We start from the raw sequence: 17,603 nt of genomic DNA on the forward strand, positions 1-17,603 counted from the left end.
TTATACTTCCTGGTTATCTCGGCACCAACAAGGCAACCCATAAGGCCCATGTTAAATTCTTTTAAATTTAAATTTCATTTTTTGTGCTTATTTTTTGGCCTATTTTAGTTTATAAAGTGGTTCTGCAGTCTGCACATCTACATAAAAACATATTTCTAACAAAAAGCATAGATTTTCTCAGCGGTGCACACGAGCTGAGAAAAAAGGTTTTAAAGAAACATACTTGTCTATTAATATATAGATTTGCAAAGGGAGCTTTCCAACGACCCATTAATTAATAAAATCGAAGTAGATATGTAGATTTAGTTGTACAAATATTTTTAAAACTGAATTATTATAAGACTACTAGATGGCTTTACATATTTTTTTTATAAAAGAGGTCTAGTCTAAAGCAGTTTATTATAACTTAAATGGAACATGGAACCAACATAATGGTATATTTATGATTTTATGGAGTATTGTGTTACATTTTTTTTACATATGTGTCTTATCATGAGACATGTTTCATATATGTTACATTTTAACTAGGCCATTACTTCTCTATGATTTAACAAACCACTAAGGGCGTAACGTTAGCCATTTTGTTAATTAAGTTTCAGAGGCTTTCTCAGGTCTACAGGTAACAAATTGGCAAATTCATACTGCTTTGTCAACTAAAAATGTCATGAATGTAAAGATAGTACGTTTGAAATTGCCAAAGTTTAAAACAAATCTTACATTGAAAAATAAAACTTGACCATGAAAAATCAATATTGAAACACATGCTTTATTTACCAAACCAGTGGAAAGTTTAGCAACCGTTTCTACAGAAAGAGGTAAGGTTACCTCAAGGCTATTTTGTTGTTTATGGTCTCAAGTTTCTCGACATTTTAGACTAATTAGTGCAGGTCGAGAGTGACATTAGTCTAAACTAATCAGTGCAAGAAGACAGCAGCCATGGACTCTCTGCGAATGGTAATGTAGCAAATTATGATACATTTAAAACACTGATTGTGTATTGTTTAATGGTTTATGATAAGCTAATCAGTTAACATACTGTAAATGTGAGTTGTTGAAAAGTTACATGTCCTTGTAAAAATATTATTAGGTTTAGGGGAAAACATTGTTTAACCTTTCCTACATTTTTATAAAAGAATTAGATTGCTATAAAATATTACCATTCTATGATGGAAGAGTTTTAATATTTAAAAGCAATACACTAAAATAAAGCAACAATGGACGCGACCTTTAGCTGAGTATTTATAAAATTCATCCTAGTTGTGTATGTTCCACACCAAAAAACTGTAATGGGCCGAACTGTTTATATGGTGTGATCTTCATTGGATGAGAGATAAACTGTATCAGCAATCTGACACATACTTTCTCCCATTGGCTTGTCAACAACCTTTATCACGGGTAAACGGTGAGGGTAACTAACTACAGTATGCCATTTTTTTTTTAGGGAAAATCACAAAATTAGCAATTAACTTTTGGTCACATAAAAAGTTATTTACGTACCTCAATCAGGATAATAAAAGCAGACCATTTAACACTTATTTGCATAACTCCTTTCCATCTTTTGTTTACACTTTGACTATGGTTGAAAAATTACAGCTGTTTATTTACTACACATTAAAACAGGTATAAGCAAGTCGGTCAGCACTCAGCTCAGCAGTGACAGGATCTTTGAAGGCATCCTTTAGGAATTAATCAAAGGTCCAGGGGAGCGAATACCTTGAGAAAATACACTTTTTATCTGCTACAGTATTCCCCACTGCGTAAAATTAAAAGCTTTAAAATTACACCTCAATCGTAAAAATCTGTTGAGTAGGTCGGCTGAAAAAGGGGCGTTACAAAGTACCCGATATTGTATAAAGCATAGAATACACATTTAGTTAGAGATTACATAAGATAAAAGTAATAATAACCAAGTACAATCTGTGAATGAATAGATGGTACCTCATTACTTCGTGTTGATGAACCATTACGATCTTAAAAACGTACTTGGGAACAAAACAAATAATATATTAATGGTATGTATTAAAAGATAAAACGCAGATATTGGTAAATTTATAATGAAATGTTTTAAAAACTATTAAATAAGCCCTTTTTACTGATCCAAATTAAATAATTAAAGTGATCAATACTAACAATAAACTAGAGGACCGAAAAATAACAAAACAAGAGTTGGCTACTTTCCTTTAGAAGAATTAGGACAAAAATGTTTTAACTTAGGGAAAATGAACAACCACTCCAATAACATATTGAAAAATCTTGTAGGATTATCACTCGAATGAATTATTTATTTTACAAAAAGTTAATTTTAGTATGGGAGGCTAAGATTTGAGAAATTATTTTATTTTTATTTTTTTATTTCGTTTTATTGCTTAGAATTTCCTCTTTACATTGATATAACACTAAGGTATTTTTTTACTATCCCTAAAATATCAATGAGATTATGAAAGCATTGGTGAGTGGTCAAATGTAATCACTATTTCTTCTCATTGATTTCTCGAAACACGATTTACACAACTTGTTGTCACAATTTGTTTAAACTTTTGGGACACATATCTAAAAATCTATAAGCGATACAAGGACCAAATTTCACACCATGTTTATACAACCACTTAAGTTGGTTAGCTTAGTTAGTTAGTGGTTAGTTAGTTACTTACTAGTTAGTTAGTTAGTTACTAGTTACACAGGGATTTTATTTGTTATATATTATGGTATCTTTATGGTATTTCATATGGTATCAATCTTCACCCACTCATTCATATACACTACCTAACAATTCACATCTTAAATTGCCATGTAACTCAACGTCATTTTTTAAGAGACAACTGCATTACACTTTTCAATCTACTTCCTACCTCTCTTCAGCTTAAGTCGGACCTAAGAGCTGCTACCTTGCCCATGAATGTGTCCCTAATGGGTTTAATTAAGTTTTAAGAAGCTTGTCATTCACTAATCTAGTTTGATTGACGCACAATTGTTTTATTTTAATTTTAGACGTAAATATATATTTTGTTTTGTTTGACATGATTAATGCAAATTTGTATTATTGTTACTTTCGTTGAATAGATGAGTTATTGAGTTGTTTTAGTGAGACAAAACTTAAATACCCTCGCCGCAGCAAACCTGCCGACTAAGCGAATTTCCATTTGTCTGAATTGATTTTCAGTTAAATATATTTTAATAATTTTAGGTTTAACGAGTACCTAGGTTTGCTGCTACAAGGAAACTAATAAAGTGTGTTTTTGAGTAAAATATTGATAGCTTAGTACAGAATAATTAAATTTGCCAAGTTTGATCAAAATATATTCATAAACAAGCAAACTACAACATTTGACAATATTCTCCATAAGAATAACATGGGAATTTTAAATTTTAAATTTTTTAAATTTTCTCCGTTACTAATAATCTAACAAAAGTACTTTTATATACTAAATTATTTATTTTTTTAAGCTCTTTAAAAAGGTCTAAAGAGAAATCGGGAAATTTTGTGTTTTGAGGGTCAAAAGTGAGAAAAACCAATTTTGACCCCATAAAACCCCCCGTAAAGCCCCGTTCCCATGGTCCGATCGTGCTGGTTCGCGAACTCATTCAAGTTTATCCCGCTTTACACCTTTAAATCAAATTTCATCAAAATCGGAAAAAAATTACTCAAGTTATCGCGTTCACGGACGTATATATATATATATAAGTCTATATATATATATATATATATATATATATATATACATATATAAAAATTTGAACGAATGGTGTTTTTGGCCTCTGGGGACATCAAAATGAAAAAGTAAATCGGTCCCGGGTCTAGGTCTTACCGTGCCACCTACGGTAATAGCTACTTCCCTATAGGGAAATTCGCTAAAACTGCAAAATTCTTCATGATTTTGTATAAAAAAATATTTTTATGGATAGTAAATAAATGGAAAATCCCTGTTTAAGGAACTAGCCAATGAGTTTATCTTTGAAATAAAACAAAGATTGTGACTCTACCTCCAATAGATTTTTTAGATATGTGTCCCAAAGTTAACATTACGTTCCTTAAGTCGGAATGTCCTTGTATTATAAAAAAAATCCGTATCTCTCTAGCGAAAAAAACTTAGTGACAGTCTTAAGTGGTGTGTAAAACGTTTTCGGACAAAATCCTAGCATTCTAGGTGGAACATTAAAAATAAACCTCTGATATTACATCCTAATGTTTTCAATGTTATCCATTGTAATATTCTTCTTCCCCAGATGCTCGGGTTGCTATTCCTGACCCTACTGGGAGTTACTCAGGGAAGACCTCACTTCGGCTTTGGAGGCATTGGCATTGGAAGGTTCGGAGGGTTTGGAGGTTTTGGAGGCTACGGTCCCGGGTTCGGATACGGCTACGCTCCAGGTTTCGGATATGGCTACGGTGGATATCCATACATTGGAGGAGGTCTTGGCTTCGGTGTTGGACTTGGACCCTTTGGCATCGGTGGATTCGCCGGGATAGGTAAATATTTGGCTCGAATTCGAGTAGATTAGTGTTTAGTAGAGACATTTAATTTTATGAACATTGTGTACAGTAACTACCTCCTTTAGTAGATCCAGCTTGTCTCAGAGTAGATTTGATACCAGTGGAATTCGGTTCAAATTCCACCAATTAATTTTAGCTATGTTAATTCCACGTTCCTTTAGGGTTAGGCTTAGCCTAAAAGTGTAGTTCTGGTGTCCTAGGATGTACAGGTGGGACGTAAATGTTTTAGTACATTACCTGCTCACGTAAATTGTGTTTGAATACAAAACATATCCAAAAAATCCACAAAAACAACTACTTTTCTCTGATGTAAAATCTGAACAGCAAATTCATGCTTTAGACAGGAGGTTTAGATGAGATTCTGTATTGAGCCTTTACATCAGATCATTTCGTTAATTTATTTTAAAACTAGGTTTTTATAAACTATTATGTATATAGGCTATATCTACCCGTATAAAACCATATTTATGAAGTTGTATTGGATTGTTTTTTGTGCTGGAGTGGTTTTAAAAAAAAATACCCCCGCCGCAGCAAACCTGCCGACTAAGCGAATTTCCATTTGTCTGAATTGATTTTCAGTTAAATATATTTTAATAACATTAGGTTTAACGAGTACCTAGGTTTGCTGCTACAAGGAAACTAATAAAGTGTGTTTTTGAGTAAAATATTGATAGCTTAGTACAAAATAAATAAATTTGCTACAATAAATAAGTTTGATCAAAATATATCCATAAACAAGCAAACTACAACATTTGACAATATTCTCCCTAAGAATAACATGGGAATTTTAAATTTACAATTTTTTAAATTTTCTCCCTTACTAATAATCAAACAAAAATACTTTTATATACTAAATTATTTGTTTTTTTTAAGCTCTTAAAAGGTCTAAAAAGAAATCAGGAAATTTTGTGTTTTGAGGGTCAAAAGTGAGAAAACCCAATTTTTACCCCATAAAACCCCCCGTAAAGCCCCGTTCTCATGGTCCGATCGTGCTGGTTCGCGAACTCATTCAAGTTTATCCCGCTTTACACCTTTAAACCAAATTTCATCAAAATCGGACAAAAATTACTCAAGTTATCGCGTTCACGGACGTATATATATATATATATATATAAGTCTATATATATATATATATATATACATATATAAAAATTTGAACGGATGGTGTTTTTGTCCTCTGGGGACATCAAAATGAAAAAGTAAATCAGTCCCGGGTCTAGGTCTTACCGTGCCACCTACGGTAATAGCTACTTCCCTATAGGGAAATTCGCTAAAAAGAAAAGATAAGTTTAAAAATGTACTTAGGAAACCCTCACTATATAACATTTTTCAGTCCTTTTTAGGCTTTTGGTTGTACAGGGTATTTATAAAATAGCTACTTCCCTATAGGGAAATTCGCTAAAAATCTTTACAACTTAACATAGCCATAAAACCCTAATTTCTCCATTTTAAGCTATGAAATAGTAATCAAAGTGTAGGTAATATTTCCAAGTTTAAGTACTGTAAGAAAGGGGATTAACCCCGTACCCACGGTGCTCATCTATGCAGACACTCTGTTCACATTACACTTAGTCGACCAGTTGGTGTGAACAGAGTTGAACAGTAGCATGAGCATCGATTTACAAATTCCTTTCCCAGCTGATGTGAGCTAGGCGATGACCGGTAGGGCTGACTTCCAAGAAACACCGTTAACCTATTAGCCACACACCCTATCGGTAATCAGCCAATGAGAAGGGCTAATGATGAAGATGGAGGGGTCAAGACTCTTGGAGCTGGAGGATCTGAAGGAAAACATCAAGGAGATCACCACGGGCCACCGGAGAAAGAAGATCGGGAGTTTGGGAGTGCGTGTATCGGTGTGTGTGCTTCTGGGACAATAGACAGTATGTAGAAAGAATAAAATATCTAACTAACACTTTGTCAAACATAAAAGTCATATAATTTGTCAGTAACTAATTCTTTTATATTTTCTATTGATTTTCTTTTCTTGTAAATTTAACGTTGTAAATTAATTTATCTTATTATTGTTGTTTTTTGCATTTTCAAAGTTTTCTTTTGCTGTTGTAACACTTTTAACTTTTGTTGTTTTCGTAATTTAAATTTTTGTTCATTACACGTTGAGTAACACCCTTAAGCAGTCTTATGTCTCATTAACCTAACACCTCTTAACTAAGCTAAGCGAGTGAATCATTTTAGGAAACTTAAACTTAAAGTGAGGCATGGGACTCGCATGGTGGAGGCAGCCGCACGGCGAAGGCTGTCTTTGCATTTTAACTAAACAGTAACGATCCTACATTTATTTTAATAAATTATCTTGAAACAAATTATATGACTTGTGAATTATTTTAGTTTATTTATAGTCAATTATAGTCACTTAAGGCAATATCAGACTCACAAATCGTAAAATGTATAGGGTGTTAGTTTAAGATAAAACTTAAAGATTATGAACAAAACAATATAGGCCACTAACTCAAATAAAAACACTTATCTTAGCTAGGCCCATAACCTTTATAAAACCACCAAATGTAACAATAGCTTATGTAGGTTTGTCACATTACTAAAACTTAAAAGATAATTTATGGATTTAGATTTTGAAATTGTTAACATTGACATATATAGCTTAAACAAAACTGAGGCTTTACAACTAGCTTGTCAATATAAAATACAACTCCCACCCATCCCTGAAACCGAAACCCTAGCCAACCTAAGAACAAAATTAGCTTTCACCAAAGATGTTTTCAAGACTGCATTTAGACATCCAAGTTTTGCTGAGGCATTAACAGACTTGTTCTTTAACAACATACTAGAAGACAAAACAAAAGAACAGTTTAGAGATTTGCTAAAATTCAAGAAAATCCTTCAAGAACCAACATATGATACTATAAACACTTCTGACGACCTAACACAACCTGAACCTGAACATTCACAAAACCTTTATGAAAACAGGTCAATAATAGAACACGAACAATTGTTACATAGCTTTAATTCGTTAAACTTAAATCAAGAAACCCATCAAAATCACAACCAACTAGGAACCCCTAACACATCAACACAAATAGCATCTCACCCTAAATCATATATAACCAACAAAAACATGGCTGATGAGTCAAAAGAGAAACTTCCCCTAATAAAAGCAGGCACATACTCAGGTCTTCCTTCAGAAGATGTACATGAATTTATTCAAAAATTCAATATTGCATCAAGGTGCAACCATTGGTCCGAAAAAACTAAAATTGAACTTTTCCCCACACACTTAACGTCTACCCCGTATAAATGGTTTGCACTCTACAAACATGAAAACAAAGAAACTAGTTGGGCAAACCTAGAGTCTGAATTTATTAAAGCATTCAGCCCAGTTGCATTAATTGATGACTTACAGACGGTCCTTGAAAATCGAACACAAGGAGAAAATGAATCTCCAATGCAATTCCTATACGAAATAATTCACCTTTCCCACAGAATAGATCCCAATATGAATGATGCAAAAATAATAAAATTCGTAATTCAGGGAATAAAACCGGAGATTTGCAATGACCTAGTGAGAATGGAAAACAACTCACTTAAACAGCTAAACGAAAATCTGCTAAAAATTGAATCTCAAAGAGCTATTAGGAATAAAAATCAGAGAAAATACCAAACCTCAGCTGAACGCGTTACCCTAATAAAACCTCAAACAAAGTCGGTAACATATGAAAATGACGAATTAGACAACTTAAAATTAGAACTTAGGGACATAAAAGATACATTATTAAGCCTCAAGGTCAAACCTGATGAAACAAACTACCCTAGGGACAACCCACACAAAGATACTTATCATCGTTCAAGATCCACACAAAGAAGAGACATTTCCCCTCATCCCAGATATGACAGGTCAGCTGAAAAATATAGGCCCAGAAGCACTTCTCGAAACTCACAAAATTTATCGAGAAGCTCTTCACCTCACAATTCACATCACTCCAACAGACAACCTATCCCAAGAACCAGATTAAATTATAGATCACCACACCGATCACAAAACACTCCACTCTTTTGTCACATATGTAACAAAAACAATCACGCCACAGAAAATTGTTGGTACAATGCTAGAGCTAACCGTAGGAATCCAAAATACTCAAATACACCTTCCAAATTTTGTGCATATTGCAAAAGAAATAACCACACCATTGACCAGTGCTTTAGGCGTCCTGCTAAAAGGGAACAGTTTCCAAAAAACTTCTAAAGCTGGGAGGTCAACTACCACAAAATAGATATTTGGCTTCCCAAAATAAACAAACACACACGAGATATTTCTGGAACACAACTAAACGTTTCCCACATTTCAACAAATCATCAATCTTAGAAGCATCCAATAATTCAAAATGTAATATATTTTCACCATTAAGCCCTCAATACCAATACAACTTTCCAACAATTGAGGATTCGTTTCGTGTAAAACATAAAGTTACCCCAATAACTAAATCACTTCCTCCAAGAACCACAATAACATCAAGAAATATTCAACACACACAACTCGAGAACCAGACCAACATCATTCCTACAGCTAAGGCTGAACCTAAGACGACCTTGCAGCCAGCTGATGGAGAAGATAACGCACCACAACAAACGCCTACGTCACAAGCGTCGACCCACTGCTGCCTAGGAACACCGACTCAGCAACTGACGTCACAGCACCGCACAGCTGATCAGCCCAAGACTCAAGATGTGGCACGTACATCTGTTAACTCTTCACGACCTTCAACGTCGGATGACAACAACAGCTTCAGTACGAGTACATCACTTCCAGGAACCTCTACGGATAGACACGTGGATTCATCAACTGCAGGAGTTTGTTTAACTGCTAGCGAAGCAACAACCCTCCAGAATCAAATCGACAAAGAAGTTTTCCAACAAAGTTCTAAACACCTAAATTTGAGAACCCTAATTAAATGTGATAAAAGACAATCTAAATGCACACTATCGGATATTTATGACTTAATTTTTAATGTTAAGCAAACAAAAACATTCCCTACATTGACACTAAATATTGATATACCAGAAAATGGACAGACTTATTCAGCTACCTTAGATACTGGTTGCAACTATTGCCTGATAAAATCATCAATTGTAAATAACCTATCCTTTCAAACAGATAACTTACCCTTAATTGTAGCTGCTAACGATCAACCAGTCAAAGTATTAGGAAAACTTTTACTACCAATAACAATTAATGGCTCTGTGTATCCAACTGACTTTTACGTAATTGAAGATTTGGCAACTGACGTAATCTTGGGAAATTGGTTTTTATTCCAAAACTGCATGGAATTGGATTTTAAGAAACAGGAAATCAGACTAACGAATAAAGATAAAGTTCATTGCATCACAATGGACAAATCTTGGTTACTTAATTTAAAACCGTTTGTTCTAACAACTATAGCGGAGTCTAGTAATGACATGGTTGAAATTAAAGTTCCTACGGACACAGTTATTGCTCCCCAACAACACTACAAATTAATGGAAATCTTGCCAGAACATCATCAATATGAACTTGATATAGATTTAAATTACCGAGACAAAAAGAACCTCCACTTTTATATCTCATCAGAAAACGAAAATTCACAAAAGTTTATTTACGCTTACAATGCAAGTAAATCTCCAAAATGGTTAAAACAAAACGTAATATTAGGTTATTTAAAACCAAATGCCGAAGTAAAAACAAGAACATGCACACATCCACCTAAAATAAAACCACTTCATCCTTCTAAAACAATTGCACTTGACAGAAATGGCAACCCACTTGACATAAATCCAAAATTGACAGTCAATCAGCATAACAAGTTAGCAGCAATATTATTTAAATTTAGCCACATGTTTACTAACAAGACAGAAGATTTAGGTCCAGCTAAACTACCACCAGTTAAACTTAACCTAAAATCAGATGCTAAACCAGTATATCATCCTCCTTATAGGCAAAGCCTAAAAGAACGCAAAATCCTTCAAGAAGAAATCGAAAAACTAACAAAGGCAGGTATACTCGAAGAATCGCCCGAATACACAGAGTTCGCCAGCCCAATGTTCGTAATAACCAACTCTGACAGCTCATCGCGTGTAATATCTGATTTGAGATCAGTTAACAAATGTTTAGAACAACAAAATTTCCCCATAGTCTCAGTAGATTTGGTCTTGTCTTGTTTATCTGAAATGACTTATTTTACCCACTTAGATTTGAAAAACGCTTTCTTTCAGTTAGAGATAGCCCCAGAAGACAGAAAATATTTAACCGTTATCACACAAACGGGAAAGTATCAGTTTAGAAGAATGCCACAAGGGCTATCCATTGCTACAGTAGCTTTCCAAAGAGCCATAACTAGAATTTTATCAAAACATTTGTATAGCAGATGCATACCATTCATTGATGACATCACCGTGTTAGGAAAAACATTTCACGAACAGTTGGAAAACATAGAAATTATTTTACAAGAGCTAAACAATGTTAACCTAAAGCTAAACTCAAAAAAGTGTCAATTCATGTACGATAAAATAAACATACTTGGACATGAAGTAAGTTCTAAAGGCTGTTTGCCATTAAAAACAAATATAGAATCCATAATTAAATTTAAAACCCCAACTACCATTAAACAAGTAAGATCATTTCTTGGAGCTGCAAATTACTTCCGTAGATTTGTTAAAAACTTTGCAAAAATAGCCATGCCCTTAACAACACTCATAAAGGAATTCAACGCAACGAAGAAGTTTCAATGGACAAACGACTGTGAGACTTCATTCCAGGAGCTCAAGACGATTCTCACCTCACCGCCACTTCTCAGCCACTTCGTAGAACACAGAGAGACCCGAGTGTACACAGACGCATCAAATTATGCTATAGGAGCAGTAATGACCCAGTATGATCCAGAAACATCTACAGAACATCCTATTCAGTATTTAAGTAGAAAACTAAAACCAAATGAAGTTAACTACAGCGTTTCAGAAAAAGAATTCTTATCCTTAGTCTATGCATTGGTAAAATGGAGAGAATTTTTATTTGGAAGAAAAGTAAAGGTTTTCACTGATCATTCTGCATTGCAATATTATAAATCATTTAAAGGAGCTTCATCTAGACTCACCAGACTCTCGAATTTAATATGTGACTACGACCTGGAAATTACTCACAAGGCAGGTAAATCCTTAGTCTTGCCTGACTTCTTAAGCAGAAATCCGGTTGACAAGACTATAGAAGAGGATTTCACTTTCAACCTTACTTCAGTAAATGCCCTTCATCTCGTGGACTTGAAGAAATTGCAAGCTCAGGACGATGACCTAAAATGCATCTTACTTGCTTTGGAAAATCCTGATCTTGTGGAACAAAAGTACAGGAAAATGGCCACGTATTACAAGACAGAGAATGGTGTACTCTACCGAATGTACAACGATTCTGATCCTCACAGACATGTTATAGCAATACCACGAATACTCGTCAACAACATCCTTCAGGAGTACCACAATTCACCGTTATCAGGAGGACATCTAAGTACATTCAAGACTCTCGGAAAAATCAAAGAAAGATATCATTGGATTGGTATGTCAACAGATGTCGAAAACTACGTGAAAACCTGCGAAAGTTGTCAGAAAAGAAAGAACTCTCCGAAGAAGAAGTATGGCTTCCTTAATCCTATCCCTCCCACTAACAAAATATTTGAACGAATCCAACTTGATATAATTGGTCCATTAAATCCTAGCAATAGATATAAATACATTTTAACAGTAACTGATGCCTGTAGTCGATTTGCATTTGCTTTCCCACTTGTAGTTGCAGATGGTAAATCAATTGTAAAATGTCTCTTAAAACTAATTTGTACTTATGGAACACCTTCTATTATACAATCAGATAGAGGTACTGAATTTAACAACAATTTGATTCGTGACTTAACCACAGCAATAGGTACATGCCAAATTCTAAGTAGTGCTTTCACACCACAAGTTAATGGGCAAGTAGAAAACTTTAATAACACGTTGATAAATATGATTTCTCATTATGTAGCTGAAAAACCAAACGCATGGTCACAATACATTGACTATGTACTTTTTGCTTACAACAACAGTAAACACCAGACAACCAAGTACAAACCTTCGTACTTATTTTTAGGCTTTGAGCCAAGCTTTCCAAGTGATACTTTGTTTGTAAATCCAAATGTAGAAAAAGATCTGTTAGAAAACTTAAGAATTGTAAATGAAATTAGGGACACAATACCTTCTATCATAGCTAGTGAACAAAAGAAACAAAAAATGTATTACGATAGGAATAGGAGAGACTTAATCTTACACCCAGGAGACCAAGTTCTCATATGGTACCCTAAAAATTTAAGGGAAAATCAAACCAAATTTTCTTACCGCTACAAAGGTCCTTATACTGTATTAAAACAAGTTACACCAGTCTCATATCTAGTGGAAATCTTAAAAAATGGAAAACTTGTCAAAGAAGTAATTCATGTCTCCCGAATGAAAGTTTTTCAAACAAGACTTGTAAAATAGAAATATTTAGTTACGTTAGGTCAATAGATACTATGTTTATTTTATAAGATAATTTTGGTAACACACAATAATTCATAAATATATTTCACAAGTTAGCTATTTACCTGATTTTGATTTATTGCCACACAAAACAATTAACCACAATACATATACGATTCATATGCTTTGACCTTACCTAGTATTCACTTAGGTCTAGTTAGTCATACGTAAGCAATGTGTATTCTAAGAAACAATTAGTACGTCTATTCCCGAAGCACACGCACTCCCGCAAACTCGTGTAAATATTATGTAAATAATGTGTAGCTACACAAAACTCAAGTGTTAAGTCGACTTTTAATACAAAAAGATCGCGTGGCCACGCAGACACACACAGACAATCGTAATCAAGTTTAGCATTGTAACTGTATTTTTAGTTCTTGTAACGAGCAACTTACTTACACGTTGGACACTTAGTGATTTTACTAGTGCGCGTAAGATGAATGATAATTAGTGACATTCAGTGACATACAAGTTGGTTTGGTGTACAGCCCAAGGACAAACTCCACTCAACGAGAAGTAATTAAGGATTGATCACCCTTAATTATTCACTCAAAAAATTTCTTTACAACTCTCTAGATTATTAAGGAAAGAAAGGACTTTCACGCAAGAATTCATAAATAATTAAAATAAAACATTTATGTTCAAAACTCCTATAACAAAGTGTCGTCATAAAGTAATTGTGAAGCAAATACCATTTTGAACATTTATGTGTCTAACAACATCAGGTATCATACAAGTGACATATTTTAAGTTCCATGTAACATACATTTCAAACAACTAAATATTCATTACAATAAGTAGATAGATAGTCTTAGTAGGAAAAGCATATGAATCAATTAAAATTGTATGTTACCAAGTACCAACATTTGTGAATAAAACTATTACAACATGTAATAATTCCACTGTTAAGTAAGTTTCAGCAGTTAAACAGTCCCTGAAGCCAACACCAAGTACAAGGTCACCGCAACACGACATGACTTCATTGCCATCGCATAGTCAGCACTCGCCGTCCATTCAACCCAGACGCCGTGATGCTGCCCATGTCGCCGTTCCAGCTCTGCTCGCCACTATCCTTCTCATATGGCAACCTACTCTATCAGCTGGCGCGGAAATTCCAACGCATATCGTGACCGGAATAATTTAATGACATCTCTTTATCATTCTGTCGCGCCACTAAAATAACCCAATCGACCCCTAAATCTCATCAAACATTTTATTAGTCTGGATAATAATATTAACAATTTCACTCATTATTTCAGCATATTTCATCCACATACTCAATATTAAAATGAATCTAATCACAAAACCTCAAACCCCTCAAAAAGACTATTAATGTAACAAAGTGTTACCCAGAATAAACCATTAATAATCTCAACATCAAAAAATAATTTATAATAATAATTTAAAAAATAAAACATCTTAACAAACAGCTAATATTTAAATAGTTCAACATTAATGAAACAATCAATTAACTTAAGGAGACTCGATGGGGCGAAAGAAGACGTGAGCGACTATGAGCTATACACCACCAGCTCATTCTACCGCGTCGCTGGAAGGGTCGCGAAACAAGCAAATGCGCCGATCCTCAAGATCGCGTCGCGTCGCAGGAAGGGGGGAAGAAGAGTCGGGACGCACATCAAGATATCCGTTCGATTCCCACCTTCGCGATTGATGTTTCCGCGTATCTCCTTAAGTTGTTTTTTTCCTTTTTATTGTCAACCGGTGGTAGGTTGACGTTTTAACCAGGGGGGTGTAAGAAAGGGGATTAACCCCGTACCCACGGTGCTCATCTATGCAGACACTCTGTTCACATTACACTTAGTCGACCAGTTGGTGTGAACAGAGTTGAACAGTAGCATGAGCATCGATTTACAAATTCCTTTCCCAGCTGATGTGAGCTAGGCGATGACCGGTAGGGCTGACTTCCAAGAAACACCGTTAACCTATTAGCCACACACCCTATCGGTAATCAGCCAATGAGAAGGGCTAATGATGAAGATGGAGGGGTCAAGACTCTTGGAGCTGGAGGATCTGAAGGAAAACATCAAGGAGATCACCACGGGCCACCGGAGAAAGAAGATCGGGAGTTTGGGAGTGCGTGTATCGGTGTGTGTGCTTCTGGGACAATAGACAGTATGTAGAAAGAATAAAATATCTAACTAACACTTTGTCAAACATAAAAGTCATATAATTTGTCAGTAACTAATTCTTTTATATTTTCTATTGATTTTCTTTTCTTGTAAATTTAACGTTGTAAATTAATTTATCTTATTATTGTTGTTTTTTGCATTTTCAAAGTTTTCTTTTGCTGTTGTAACACTTTTAACTTTTGTTGTTTTCGTAATTTAAATTTTTGTTCATTACACGTTGAGTAACACCCTTAAGCAGTCTTATGTCTCATTAACCTAACACCTCTTAACTAAGCTAAGCGAGTGAATCATTTTAGGAAACTTAAACTTAAAGTGAGGCATGGGACTCGCAGTACATAAGGGATTTACCTTACTTGAATGTTCCTATTGCATCTTGTCCAAAATATACTTTCAACAACACCATCACACACTGCGCTTCCATACGAGCTTCCATTGCGATTCTAACGAAACTCATCAATTATTTGTTAGGTATTGTTTACCAAGCAACAATATAAACTAATCAGCTGATATAACTGCCACTGATTAAAACCTTTTTAGCCACTCTTTCGTGGTGCTTTTAGAAAACTTATAAAGTAAACTGATAATAAAGTTGTAAGGTTTTATTATAAACACCCTGTATTATAAAATCCCAAAATATATGTTCATTGATAAATATATTAAATATTCCCCAAAGTTTTGATTTAGTTTATTTTTTTTCAACCCTTATACAGAACTGAGAACTACAATTGATTCAAGTGGTTGATTTTTTTACAAATTAGTTGTAATAAGGTTAATTAAAATCAATGACATTATAAATGTTACACTTTTTAATTTTTTGTGGACTACTATTAATTACGTTTACTGTTTCAGGTTAAGAAGACACGAAAAGTTTGAAAATAAGAAGATTCGACGTTTCATTACTTCACAATCAACAAAACATAACATTTTCACAATAAAAGTTTGCTAACTCCTCAATGTTTATTTTTGAAATAGTTGGGTTGGATAAAACTAAATCCAACCTTTAGTACCTATTTTGCAAATATAAATAATATAAATGTAGTTGTATTACTGTATTATGTATTTTTACAATTTAATGTATAAATCCTGTAAAGCTCGTGCTCCATCCAATTTGTGTGTAAATATTCAATAAATAAATTTTTTGATCTCCACGTTTTAAATCATTTTATTTAATGAACTATTTTGTATGCGTTTTTCAAAGAATTTGAATGTAATTGCAATACCGCATCTATTGGCAGCATTCATTGAATTTCTGTGTTATTTAAAAGGAAACTGGTTAAAATAAGAAAATTATATTCACATATTTCCCTTCGATATAGGTTTATTTGATATCACAAAATAATAAACAAAAATCAAAGTCTGTATGGTTTTAAATATCACCTTAATCTAAATATTTTATATTTAAATAAGTTAAATATTACAAGTACCTAAGATGTGACTGAAAATCATAAATGGCTCATAAATAAATTCTCCTTAAACCAAAAGTAAGTTTTTAACACTATCTATTTTCATATTATTTAGCAAACTGTACACTTTTACTACTATACACTATTTGGAAATAAACATAATTTGATGCGTTCTTCTATCCCCAATATCCAAATGGGCCTGAAAAAAGACATTTTAAGTGTTAGAAATTGCTATCGCATATATCACAACAACAATTGAGAGGAAAGTATAATTTTAGACTGTACCATCCTCTGTTAGTGACCTATACATATACAGTAAGTTCTCTTTACTTTCTCCCCCTATACCATAGTATATGGAGAAGTATATGGTATTGTTTTCGTCAACATTTTTGAGTTTGGGTTTTGAGTGGATATATCAATTTTGGGTCGCCCTGAACCCAAAAAAGTGGTTTCCGAAGTGATGCCTGTGTGTGAATGTGTGGATGTGTACAGAGCTGTGTGGTATGTAGGTACTCATCCATGGCATCTCCAGGCTTTTTTTCATTTTTTAAAATATTGATTTTAATTGTGATTTTCCCATAAAAACCCATCAAGTAACGGAAAATCTGATTTTCTCTAAAATGGCACAAACGATTTTGATACAAATTTAGTATGTTATAGTCCTTTAGATTCAGAACAAAATGGTACAAATCATATTTGCGTAAAAATTATGGTTCAAAAGTTATGTTACTTTGTACTTATGTATGTACTTGTGTTATTTTCCCATAAAATAACGGAAAAATCTGATTTTCTCTAAAATGGCTCAAACGATTTTGATACAAATTTAGTATGTTATAGTCCTTTAGATTCCGAACAAAATGGTACAAATCATATTTGCGTAAAAATTACGGTTCAAAAGTTATGTTATTTTGTACTTATGTATTTATTTTCCCGTAAAAACCCTTAAAATAACGGAAAATCTTATTTTCTCGAAAATGGCCCGAACAATTTTGATAAAAATTTACTATGTTATAG

The 17,603-nt window shown here is 33.8% G+C and overlaps 1 protein-coding gene across 1 annotated transcript; it reads left to right on the plus strand.

Annotated features, from left to right (window-relative positions):
- Positions 1-890: 890 nt before the first annotated feature.
- Positions 891-16,164, plus strand: LOC128996912 (keratin-associated protein 19-2-like). The gene is made up of 3 exons (XM_054422443.1): positions 891-954; positions 4,225-4,468; positions 16,036-16,164. The coding sequence occupies exons 1-3, from the start codon at positions 937-939 to the stop codon at positions 16,038-16,040; spliced, it is 267 nt and encodes an 88-aa protein (XP_054278418.1). The 5' UTR covers positions 891-936; the 3' UTR covers positions 16,041-16,164.
- The last annotated feature ends 1,439 nt before the right edge of the window (positions 16,165-17,603 follow it).

The sequence above is a fragment of the Macrosteles quadrilineatus genome, unplaced genomic scaffold (genome assembly GCF_028750875.1).
Source record: "Macrosteles quadrilineatus isolate MER2022 unplaced genomic scaffold, UCM_ALF_1.0 Scaffold_6__1_contigs__length_79288215, whole genome shotgun sequence".
Classification (NCBI taxonomy): Eukaryota; Metazoa; Arthropoda; class Insecta; order Hemiptera; family Cicadellidae; genus Macrosteles; species Macrosteles quadrilineatus.